Below are 12,461 nucleotides of genomic sequence, written 5' to 3'. Positions count from 1 at the left end.
GGTAGCAAGAGGCCCGCTGATTGAGTCGGAAGTGCGTTCAGCAGCGGCTGATGGGGCAGCAAGAAGCCCGCTAATTGAGCCGGAAGTGCGTTCAGCAGCGGCTGATACGGGGAAGCTGTGTAATCATGAGCTGAATCGCGGTGTTGGTGCGGTACAATAATACAATGTCAACCCTGACCCCGGCTCTTTACATCCTGCATCCATGAGACCGGCAAGCAATGCTGACTCGTGCGTGCAACGCGCCGGACGCGCCGACGCTGAAGGTGAACTACGGGCTGGTCCGCCCTGGACTCGATGCCGGAGGGGTGCCAACCTCATCAGAGGATGCCCCAGTGTATCCGGCTCTGCGCTGACCAGATCCGAGGCTCTGCCAGTTCAAGCACGTTGACGGAGGCCTCCCGAGCTCGGCTCGATGTCGAAGAGGTGCCGACCTCATCAGAGGATGGCCCAGTGTGTCCGGCTCCGCGCTGACCAGATCCGAGACTACACTACTGGGAGCCATTGTTCTGCGAATATCGAAAGTTCTAAATATCAGCGTGATACATTGCACACTTTCCGCCTCCGTCATTTGTTGTTTTAGACCTCGTTTCCGATGTCGCTCGCATGGTCAGTGCTCTCACAGTGTGATACGGTCGCGGACTGCTCTTGCCGAGCGGCTGTCTGCCGGGCCGCTGCACCAGACCCTGCCCGCAGCGTGAGTCCGCGCCGAGCTCGGTTCGGGCAAGAGGTCCTCCGCGAGGACGCAGGTGCTATCTGGTGTGGAGCATGGAGCCCCGTGGCACTCCGGCTCTCTCTCTCTCTCTCTCTCTCTCTCTCTCTCTCTCTCTCTCTCTCTCTCTCTCTCTCTCTCCAGACCACTCAGGTCGCAAACAGCCCTATGCTCGAATGCGGCAGCCCGACTCCTTCGACGTGATCGTCGAAGGGTACTTCTTCGCAGTACTTCTCCCGCGCCGCGACGCGCCCCCCCCCCCCCCCCCCCCCCCCCCCCCCTCCTCCCAGCACCGGCGGATTGCCGACGGTTGCGCCGACCGCTCCGGCCACGTCGGCGACGGCATCATCATCATCCTCCTCCGCACGGACCCGCCGGCCTCGGGGCCTCCCGCGGCTTGAGCTCGCTCGGACACGGTGGACGGCAACGGCCAGCCGCCGCTGCCGACCTCAGCGCCGGACCGTCCACTCTGAAGCTGTCCCCGCGAGCAGTAACGTTACGTGCGCACCTCCGCATATCCCCTCCACGGTCAGCCCGCTGCAGTGCGAAGCCGGCGAGGAGTTCCCGGCAGACGCACGGAGTGAAGCGGATAGTGCACAGTGTGGCGGATGACCTAGTCCCCGCAGATGTCCACCGGCCCTCGACGTTGTTTGGGAACCGTGACAACCTTGCCGCCAATGCAGCTGAGGTTGACACGCATAGTCCAGCTTTGAGCTTCCTCGGGTCGGCTGAGGTGGACCTGAGTGAGTGATATCGACAATAGTTTTGTGCGTCAGCTCCCCGAAAAACCAGCAGTGTGAAGCGAGGGCCGCGGAGGTAACCATCGCGTGATTCCTTAGTTCATCCAGTTCTCTGGCCACTCTGCTGAATTCTCCCCGTGTCCAGGCATGCACAGAATCCCAGTCTTACCCAATGTCGTTTTCCATATTGTAATAAAGGAACAGAAAACGCACATTTCTAGACTGTGACAATCGCAAAAAGGATACCAATATCAACACCTACCCACTGCATAAAAACAGGCGTCACTTACAAATAAAATGGGAAGCACTTCGACTTCAAAAAAGTTAAAAACCTGAATCCACTCGTAACACGCCGACCGCTGTCCTTCATGCATGCAGGCACAATACACCTACCGGTCGAAACGCCACACAACACGACCACACAGGATCTTTCATGACCAGCTGCCTGCCGTGCCAGGCAGGCGGATGATCAGCGCAGAGGCCCACAAGCTGACCAAAGGTGTAACAAACAAGGCAGTGTTCGAGACCTGAACTGGCACCGCTCCTTGGCAAAACACGCGCACTTGAGAAGGCTCGGCTCGGCAAGACGAAACGTGGTCCAGGAACCTTACGAGTTAGCTGTCACGCCGCCTATGTCGGCATACGCACCGCACACTGGACATCCTCCACATCTAGGGCGACCGCCGATCCAAGCTTTACCTGTACCCAGGCGACCCCTTCGCCCGCCCCTGTTCGGCACCGCGTGACCTTTGTCCAGCGGTGCTCCGTTTCAGCTGCAGTGACACGCGGCGGACATGACGGGCGCCGGCGCCGCCCGGTCAGTGCCGTCGGTCCCCTGATGCGCTGGAGCTGAAGTAGAAATCGATGCCACGCCGCTGGCCTCGGCCCGGCTGGGGTCCGCCCCGACCTCGACCCCGGCCCGGCGCCTGTCGACCGAGGTCACGTTAGGTCACGAGGCAAGGTACGCGTTCACCCACCGCAAGACAGCACAGCAGCCGGCCAGCCGCTGACGTGCACAGCTGGCCATGGCCGCCGCCACACTGGTTTGACTGGCTGCAGCGTGACGTGCTGGCATATATATATATATATATATATATATATATATATATATATATATATATATATATATACATGGACATGCCGCAGGACTGTAGCCCACTTCATAGTTGTATTACGCAAAACGTAATTTCGGGGGCTCATTGATACTTTGCTTTTTGTTCTGAACTTCTCTGAAACTTACCTCTGCTCTACTTTTGCCTGCTGAATGCTCTGCAACCATCTATCACGTACCTAAAACGAATGCTGCAATGCTCCATTCCACCGAACGACATCCTCTAAAAACTAAGTGTGGAGAAAAGCAAGAGAGGCTTTCGAGAACTTCTGCTCCGCCGCACACCAGCTGTGACACAGCGACAACAGCAGGTGACACTGGAGCTAAAACACACATTCCGCAGGACTGGCGCAGTGCTGGGCGAGTGCCCACTCCACCGACGGCAGTCGACGACACAGCGCAGCCCCGGCCGTACCGTTTTGCTCGCATGCCGCTGCCACTCGGGTGCCACCACCATCGGGTCCGGGTACTCCAGCTGACGCCGCGCCGCCGGCGGCAGCGCCCACGGCATGTGCACGCGGCCGTCCTTGACCGAGGCCAGCTCGGGCACCCACAGACGCACGTACTCGCCCTGCGCGGGAGGAGGTCAGGTCAGGTCAGGTCAGGTCAGGACGGGCAGGCCCCGCGCCCACGGCCAGGGCGCAGCACACCCGGTCCCCGTCACGACAAAAAGGAAACATCGCGCGAAAAGCCAGGGCCATTGCGATCGAATGCGATTGCGATTGAGATGCGCGTACGCTAGGCAATCTGGAAACACGTGTGCAGGCCGCGTAGTTTTCAAATAGTACACGATGCGCGCGCGTCAAGCCATATGATAAATACGCACATCCGTCGCAGTTGAGAGGCACATGTACCCAAACGCGTTTGCTTGGTTGGTTATGGCTGCTAGGGTGCAAATCCAAGACCAACCCGCTATTCCAACGTCCACCAGATATGTTCGGCACCCTACCCCCTGTCGACAATGAGCCCGAATGAGCCAGCCAAACAATGCGCACCAGTTTGTCGGCACGCCAAATGTCGCGCCACACCGTTGGCGGCCGGCTGTCACTAGCCCACCTGTGGATCATAGTCGGTGGCCTGTTTGATCATGTTGAACTTCCTGTTCTCTCGCGGGTCGTTCCCGATGCCGGCCGAGTAGTTCCAGTTGCCGTAGTTGCTGCACACGTCATGGTCCAGCTGAAAACAACGCCGATCGTGGCATACGCACAGCAAGGCCCGCGTCCGTATATGGCCACTGGCCACCCGGGATTAGTTTTGGGCGCGCCTCACCGCCCGCCCGCGTCCCGAAGTCAGCACTCGTGGCCGGCGGCCGGCAGGGAGTGTGTGATAGCACACACGGCAGTTGTGCACTGGCACGCCGTGCCAGTCACTCTGCGAGTCTGCAAAGAGTCTGCCCGGCAAGTCAGCCAACATCCCGCGCAGGCAGGCCCGGAGGTGTGGTGACTGCCAGCACACAGACCGGGCCTTCCCAAAACACACCACTCACTCCGTGTGTACTCAGGACGCTGACCTGCGCGGGAGCTCAGCATTCCCATGGCAAGTGTCTCGACTCCCGCCGTCCCACGCACGACTGCGCACCCTGCGGTCCACTTCGTCCATTCTCGGGGGAGGGCCGTACCTCCATCCCCAGCTTCCAACTTCCCAGCTATCACATGGTGCGGGCTGGATAAGCAAAGTCGACTTCCGGCAATATTCTATCTCTTCAGAGCTCGCTGACCACATCATCGAAGCCCGTCTGGCATCTCGGCACCCCGTCTCTAGTCCCCAGTCCCTGACCATGCAGCTCTACTGACCAGCAGTGACTCGAACCACTCGGCACCCAGCCTCCAGTCGAGGCCCAGGTCCTTGGTGAGGAAGCTGGCCACGTTCTGGCGGCCTCGATTGCTCATCCATCCGGTCAGCTTCAGCTCACGCATGTTGGCGTCGACGAACGGCACGCCCGTTGCACCATCTGCCGGAGGAAACGGAAACCACAAGTTGGCAAGCTGCGACAGATCGCGAACTTCGTATTGACCGTTGGATGTGGCTGGATGGAACGAATAAAACCACCACGATACAACAGGCGCCAATCAGACGCTTCCACGGCCAAGCCTGGCCGCTAGTCCGTTGTGAAACGTTACCGCACTTCACAAACATCAGAACGACAGAGCACACCCACCCCGCAGCGGGGAAGGTCGGGTTGTGGGTCACTCGTGACTCGACCGTCCACACTGATCACGCCTGGCCCCGTGGATCGGCAGCAGCAGCAGCGGCCGGCAGCGTGAAAACGAACACCATCAGCAACATGCTGATGGATATCGCTCGACATAGCATAGGGAAAACATGGCCGGGAGCGACAAACATTCAGCTTACTGAGCCCGACGCTGATGGACTTCCCAACACCGTCGATTCTCTGTCAGCACAGGGATGTAAATCAAGGTCAGGTTACCGCGCAGCTTGTTCTCATGCCAGATGCTCTCATGCTCCCAGCCCATCTCTCCTGACCCCATGTCAGAAACGTCAGCTGGAGCCAGATAAGCTCGGTTTTGGTTGGCATGAGATCCGTTTCGACCAGCACGGAGCGTTGCAGAACTGTTGGGATGAAGGAGAGGCTAGTGGAGGGGCACGACTGCGACACCTGGGATTCCTCCACCCCAGAGCCTTACCCCACACAGGGACCCGTCTTTGGGCTATGAACGAGAGCTCGGGCGGGCCCCCGCCCGGGGGTCGTGAAGCCGGCCCGTAGCTGATGGCCGCGGCTGGCTCTGGAGAGACGGGACACTGTTGGACTCGGGACGACGCGACGCACGAGGAAAGAAGGGCGAATGCAAGACAGGCAAATTTCTTGGCCGCCGCCGGCACCAGCGCGGGCCGGTCTCCGCCGGGTGTGCGACAGCCCCCCGGGCGCGCGTGGCCACGGTTCAGGGGCATGCTGACGTCAGGTGCGGTCACCTGACGCGGCCGCCACGCGTCAGTCGGCAGCCGACTAACGACTTCACGGCAGCCGGACGGCCAGCCACTGTCCACCGCTCGCCGCCGGCGGGGACGGCTCGGTCGGGCGCCGCAGCGCCGCCCGGCCTCCGGCCACTGCCCAGCGGCGCCACTAAAAACGCCCCCCCCCCCCCCCCACCCGTCGCCGCCGCCGCCGTCGCCGGAGCCGCTGACCGCCAGCGCTGGGACACAGCTGCTCCGTCGGGCACGCGTCGCCGCACGTACAGCACGCGGAGCACGCAGGGAGACAGGGAGATGGCGCACAGAGGGCGGGAGCACGGACGTGAAGAGGAGCAATGACTGAGACGGTCATGGCGACTGGGGAAAAAACAGAAGACCGCTACGCGGGAACGGGGACGGGGGGAGGGGGGGGGGGTCAGGGACGGAGGCCAAGGGAGGAAGGAAGAAAGGAACAAGGGACAGGGGACGGACATGGAAGTCGAAGATGGAACAAAGAGAAGGATGGAAGGCGGCAGACAGAGGACGGGCGTTGCATGCAAAGCATTGCACGATAAGCGCGTGCTGTGTGCAGTGCCATGTCGTGTGACATACGCTGTTCATCATTGCCGAAAGGTTCGCGTTGTTACATCTCACTGCCCCATTCACATGGCAGCGAATTTCCTGCACCTTTCTGCAACATATCACGGTACGAAATATAGGATATTGAATCTGTGTTTGCTTACGTGGATCAAGTGTTACAAGCATACACTCGAGGGCTTTATAATTTAATCATAAATAATTACGCAAGGACCCGATTCCACATCGTAGAGGAGAATGCCATAAGCCGTTCCAAAACATATAAGCATGCCGCGTAGGCGGCATTACAAACCAGTCCTTTTGACGGCGTACGGGCGAGTGCTTCTTTTCACAGTGCGAGCCCTCACTTGAAATTCATATGTCAATCGGACGTTCTCGTCGCAACACCTCCTCCACGGCAGGATTGGCATCACGACGCTCGTTATAGAGCACGATAGCGAGAGGCGCTCGGACGCCGCGCCTGTTCTTGGCGACGGACCGCTGCGCCGTCCCGGCCGGTCGGCCGGCTGCTTAACCGTCCGGCTGCTTAATTTAGCGTTCTTCAACTGCGCATCCCGCCTTAGTCGCATTTACAGCTTTAAGTACCTTATTACTCCTTGAAATTGCATACGAATGATGCCCATACTTCGGGCCTTCGCTGACCCACGTGCACCGTCTAGTGACATGTGTCGCGATGACTCGATCGGCACGTCTCATGCAGGTGTTTTGTGCCGTTTCGCTCGGCACATATATCGCAGTGTTTTCTGTGGCCGTCTCGCTAATTTCCCGCAGCACTTGTTAGCCGGCGGTGAGCCGCTGCAGCACGCTGCGGACGGCCAGCCACGTTATCAGCTGCGACAGCGTTGGACAGCACACATGTATCATCCAAGGCCATCCGCTGCACGTGGAGTCTTCTCGCGCTGCCCGTCCTGAGTCAAATGAGCCGGAAACGTTTCAGAAAATCAATATTCTTCTTGATATCACGTAAGTTGTTAAGCGTATTTTCGAGGAGCATTATTCACACATATAAGACAGTGTATTGCCTTATTCCTCGAAGAAAAAAACAGGGGGAATGCATATAAGCATGCGCTATACGCGCATCTACATCTCCAAACCAAACGTAAATAACGCAAACCCAAACTTATGCCAAACAAGTTCATCAAAACGAACCCCAGTTCCAATCGATACCGCGCTCAACTGAAAAACCGTGCAACCCCAGTGGCACTGGTACAAGAAGACGAGGCCATGGCTTCCATGCATCTTTTCAAGCGTCGCCGGTGGCATCTCTAAAAATATTCAACACGACTTTTCATCGACTTTCCAACCCAGCGCAACGACGCTCTTCTGAAACTCTTTCAGTGAAGGAAGGCTTTGAGCTTTCGTGTGCTTCCCGCCCAGTCAAGTGTTTATGCACCAAACACAACGTTAGTCTTGGCTCGTTGACTGCTGACTACCACACGATGCTGCTAACGCCGCCGCTAGCGTCCGCGATGTGTCAGCCCAGCTCCCGCCACACCCCATAACTGGGCCGGGCTCACCTTGGTGAGGTCACTGCCCGATAGCGCTGCTGGCCCACATCCAACATAGACAATCACGGAACCAGACGCCCAAACGGCTGTCCTATCCGGGCCATACGCGCATCAACATCGCGCGCTCATGTTGACCCATCACCGCATCACACATCCGGTGCGCGGTAGCCTGGCTGGGTCACCGCTCTTGCGACTGCCGCAGGTCGTCTGAACGCGTCCACGACCCTTCCTGCTCGCATCATCAACGGCAGCAGAAAGCTTCATCAGCAGAAAAGGTCAAACAACTGTTATGCCGATCTCCTGGCGCACGTGCCTGACCCCAGGTCAGTGACGTGTGCTGTCACGTTCTTTGTGGAGGGGAAAGCCGGAACACCGACAGCACCGCGTCACGAGCCTACGGTCCCGCTGCTTTCGTCACAGGCCGAGCATACCGATGTGCCGTACCACGCAAACATTACAACCACGCGCACATCCCCTTCCCGGACGTAAGTTCCTCACCAATGAGAGCCAGCCCACAGCCAGAAATACCTCCTCCATCCCAGCATCGTCTCAAACCGCCTGGACACTTTAAGGGCCATGTGACACCGGTCTGGACACAAACAGAGGCGGCGGGCGACCCTACGGTCAGCTGACGGGTCAGCCGGTGACCATGGCCCGTGAGGCAGCGGCCGGCGGCGCCGCCTGCGCCGTTGGCCCGCTGACAAGGGTCGCCCTGGCCGCCTGAGAATAGCCATCCGGTGGCGGCGTCCACCAGGGGGCGGCGACACCGTTTATAGCGGCTGACGGCCCCTCCCCTGCCGGAGGCGCGGCCGAGGTCGCCGCCAGCGCCGCGTCAGCTCATGTCGGCTCCACTGACGGGGTCAAGGACGTCCGCCAGCAGCGGTCACGTGCCGCATGTCAGCGACACACGCCCTGAGGCTGGCGGCCCTTCGTCTTGCCCTCTGTTCTACGGGGACAGCGCGCGCGGTGGACGGCAAAACGACGGACTGGAAACCGCCCGCCTACCGTCACGCCTCGCCTCTCTGTCCCGCAGCCGCCACGGAGGACGTCGTCACTGCATGCGCATGACGGATGAGGTTCGTCCGGGAGGCGACGGCGCCGTAGATCAGCCCCGGGTCCGTCAGGGAGACTGATCGATGGGCACACGCTGAGCGCCTGGAAGGCGGCCGGCTCGCTCGCCGTCGTCACGGAAGTCGGGTGCTGGTGGCCTTGGTCCACCCATGGTCCCGCAGACAGAGTCGTCGCGGAGGTCCGCGAGCTATCGCACCTGGTACACACCGTACGTCTGCGGGGAGGTGCGGACACTTGCGTCGCAGCAGTTCAACTTTGCTTGGTGGTTTGGGTGTTCGAATATCGTTCCGGACTTGACAGCGGCAGACGCAATGACTATGTAGCTCATCGGAGGTAACAAATCGTGAGAAAAGTGTTAATTTAGTGTGACGTGACATATACCTAGTATTGTCGCATGACAGCTCCTTACCCACGACTGGTCACAAAGCTCCACCTACGACACTACTACTGCTGACACTTCAAAGTTCGCCATTGATCACAGGCGAGTCAAGTTGACGAGCAGCTCCGGCCATTTACTGTTGCGCTTGTTCGGCTGTTGCCAATTGAAACTGGCTGGTTCGTTGATGTGATCCTTTAAAGCTGTGAGAAGCCAATGCCATGCAGGAGCGACCGAAGAATCAGGGCTCATCAGCTGACGACATAAGAGCTTGCTTAACAGGACATGCAGCCACATACAACGTTTGAGAGGGACAAAACAAAACCAATTCCGATAATCCAACTTAAGACCCAAGCTTTTCTGCAATACGTCAATGAAGCCTAGGCTGTCACATTCAGGAGTGAAGTACGTGCCAAACCATATCAAGGGCAAGCAAACTGGCTCGTTGGATTTAGTAACAAAACAATTTTTCCTACAAACAGACGACACCTAAATAACGCCCACCACCACAGAGCCGACCGTGTTTTGGCAGTTGGTGTTTGGGCCTGGCCACGGTCGTACTCCGGGCGCCGCTGCCCACAATCCACACATTTTCAGAGCCCCCCCCCCCCCCGCCCCTCCCGGCGGGAGTCTGGCGCCCCTCCAGACCGACCGGCCGGACGCCGCGGAGCAGACGCCGCCCCTCCGAGCGGCCACCGTCACCCGCGTCGCCGCCTCCCAGGTCAGGGCAAAGCAAGCTCCGGAGCACACCGCCAGCTGAGCTGAGCGGGAGCGGCCCCGGCTTCGACCGCGACCGACCGGGCCCGGCCGGACGGCGGCGGCGGCGGGCCGGCGGACCCGCAGCGGCGCCGCCGCGGCCATCCGTCTGACGCGTCCACAAAAACCGGCCCGCCGCCCGCGGTGCGACAGACACGGGCCCGGCGGGGGACCTCGGCCGACCGACGGCGCAGACGGAGCGACAGACGGCCCCGGCGGGAGCTCAGCAGTGCTGTCAGACGACGCCGACGTACACCCCCGGACGGACGGAACGGAACGGAACGGAACGGAACGGAACGGAACGGAACGGAACGGAACGGAACGGAACGCGGGACGGGACGGGACGGGACGGCCGCCAGGCTTCACCACGCGCCGGCTCACGCTCACGGTGGCGCGCGCCGTGCCCCGACTCGCGGTCTCGGACGCCGGCATCGGACCGCGTCTATTCGGGGCTGATTTGGGCGGCTGTGAATGAGCCCTGTTCACTATGATGGGCTACCCGTTGATACGAAGGGCGCCTCGGACAGACCTTGTCTCAAAGGGAGTTGGCGTGCTTCTCATGAGTCATGTCTTATTTTCAGCTTCATGATCGGAAGGGAACGATCCTATCAAATGTATTCCGGCAGTCACGACGACTTTAATGCGTCGTTAAGGCATAACACGAATTTACAGCTTTTGATACGCGTGCATAAATCCGGAAAAATGGGCCATTATGTTGGCCTGAATGAGCACCCGACACACAAATGATCATAAGGCAATAAGTTGCGTCGAAAAACCACGGTACAAAAAACAAAAATGAAAATCCAGATATGAAACACGGTGAATTTAATAATCCACGACGAATGCAACATTAATTTGCCTGTAACCTGATTGAGTAACGGGGATTTTAACACCATTCACCATCACAGGCAAAATTGTACTGACCTGCCTAACTCAAATTGGAAATGTAAAATTTCTTAACACAACAAGTTTAAAACGGGCCCCAATCTGACCCCACCCTCGGCGGGCTGGGATCACGATGACCACAGTTACTTGACTCGCACAGCTTGGTGCGTGAGAGAACGTGCGACCGCCTCAGCAGGAGCGTGTGTCGACGTGAGCAGTTCACCGCGCGCCCGCCAGCGCTAACACTGAATCCGCCGGTCTGGGATGGCTTGGAGGATCGATGTCGGGTATCGGCACCCAGGGGAGATGAAGACGTGACAACAGCTGCGTACTGCAGGTGAACATACCGTCTACAAAACAATAAGCGAATCAAACACTACCCACCCCACCCAAAGGCAGCACCAGTAATCGACCAGCAAGCGGCCAACGCCATCTTTCTGAGACTCGGTCTCAAACATCACGCGGTGGAACCTGAACTTGGAGGTTGGGTCAAGTTAACAACACAGGCGAGTACGCCGGTACAATGTGTTCAGCACCCATAAAAAACTATGTTTTTTTTACAATACTTAAGTCTTTGTCACCAAGAACGTTAATGCTTCAAAATTAATCCCCTCGGTGAATTGAAATGATGGCGTCTCACAACGTCTAATGCCGGCTATTCTTTTAGGAATGCTGCCTGCTCACCTGCGCATAAACGCTGTACAGTAATCCGACATTGATCGGGCTCCTCAGCAGCGCACCATTGAACGGAAGCGGGGGGGGGGGGGGGGGGGCAGATTTGACCATCCCTGCTAATCCCAAGAACGGCCGGGCCGAATAAAAAAAATCGCAATCGCTAGCGCCGTGGCGTGCGGTTTCAATACAATGAACCTGAGGCCGGAGGTCAAGGTCAAGTGATTAAAATTTTACTTTTGAATATCTGACCGCTTCCACGGCGCACTTTATTCAGAAGAGTATCTCAAGGTGCGAAATTATTGCGCCCTGATCAAACATGCTATATAGGAAGGTACCCAATGTTGCGCGCCGTACCAGGCCTAGAGCCAAGGTCACGTGCCGTGCAAATGAGGACGGACACATTGATCTGTATGTCTATTTTGATTATTTATCTCTGTCACATATGAAGCAGCTTAACACGAAGTGGGGGTGCTTAGCAACCATTACGGATATCAGACACGTGAACAAGATCTACTACTTGTCCACAAGCCTTCTAAGGTCAAGGTCAAATGAATAACCTCGGTGATGAATAAGCGGCTGGATCGATTTTCGCGCTATTTTTGAGGGTTCAGTCCTGCTGACAGTGCAACTTGGTGCCCATCAAACCCGCTGCCAGTCGCATGGCCGTTGGTTTGCGTGTGAATCCGATAGACGGCTTCCTCCGCCCCGTCACGTGTTGCTGCGGCAGACCTGAGGCCCCGCCGCCGCGCCGCTGCGGCAGACCTGGGGCCCCGTCGCCGCGCCGCTGCGGCAGGCAGACCTGAGGCCCCGTCGCCGCGCCGCTGCGGCACACCTGAGGCCCCGCCGCCCATCGCTACGGGCCCGGCCCACCTGGGCATGGACAAGGTGTGATGCGATGCATTTCAAGCCTTAACTCAATCATGTACAGATAAGCGCTTGAAACTTTGTACACACATCCTTCAAAGTCGTATCTAGAACACCACCTTGGTGTTTTCATAGTTTTGAGAGTCAAAAGCCAATAAATGTTGGGTGTGCTCTTTATCCATATTTTGTTATTTGACGTGCCGATACTTCGATGTGCAGCATTGAAACAACACGACAAGGCATATGAATGATGGAGAAA

At 58.1% G+C, this 12,461-nt stretch overlaps 1 protein-coding gene across 3 annotated transcripts in view; it reads right to left on the bottom strand.

The window, feature by feature from the left end:
* Nucleotides 1–1,622: 1,622 nt before the first annotated feature.
* LOC119103635 (cryptochrome DASH) overlaps nucleotides 1,623–12,461 on the bottom strand; it is a 29,916-nt gene continuing 19,077 nt past the window's right edge. For all 3 annotated transcript variants that reach the window (XM_037227251.1, XM_037227243.1, XM_037227260.1), the window contains exons 8-11: nucleotides 4,354–4,511; nucleotides 3,617–3,736; nucleotides 2,976–3,131; nucleotides 1,623–2,375 (exon numbers count right to left, since the gene is read on the bottom strand). In XM_037227251.1, the coding sequence (XP_037083146.1) occupies nucleotides 2,268–2,375; nucleotides 2,976–3,131; nucleotides 3,617–3,736; nucleotides 4,354–4,511 (542 nt within the window). In that variant the 3' untranslated portion in view covers nucleotides 1,623–2,267. The remainder of the gene's footprint in view (nucleotides 2,376–2,975; nucleotides 3,132–3,616; nucleotides 3,737–4,353; nucleotides 4,512–12,461) is intronic.

The sequence above is a fragment of the Pollicipes pollicipes genome, unplaced genomic scaffold (genome assembly GCF_011947565.3).
Source record: "Pollicipes pollicipes isolate AB1234 unplaced genomic scaffold, Ppol_2.1 Scaffold_2555;HRSCAF=2994_pilon_pilon_pilon, whole genome shotgun sequence".
Taxonomy (NCBI): Eukaryota; Metazoa; Arthropoda; class Thecostraca; order Pollicipedomorpha; family Pollicipedidae; genus Pollicipes; species Pollicipes pollicipes.
This window is presented reverse-complemented; position numbering and strand designations above follow the sequence as displayed.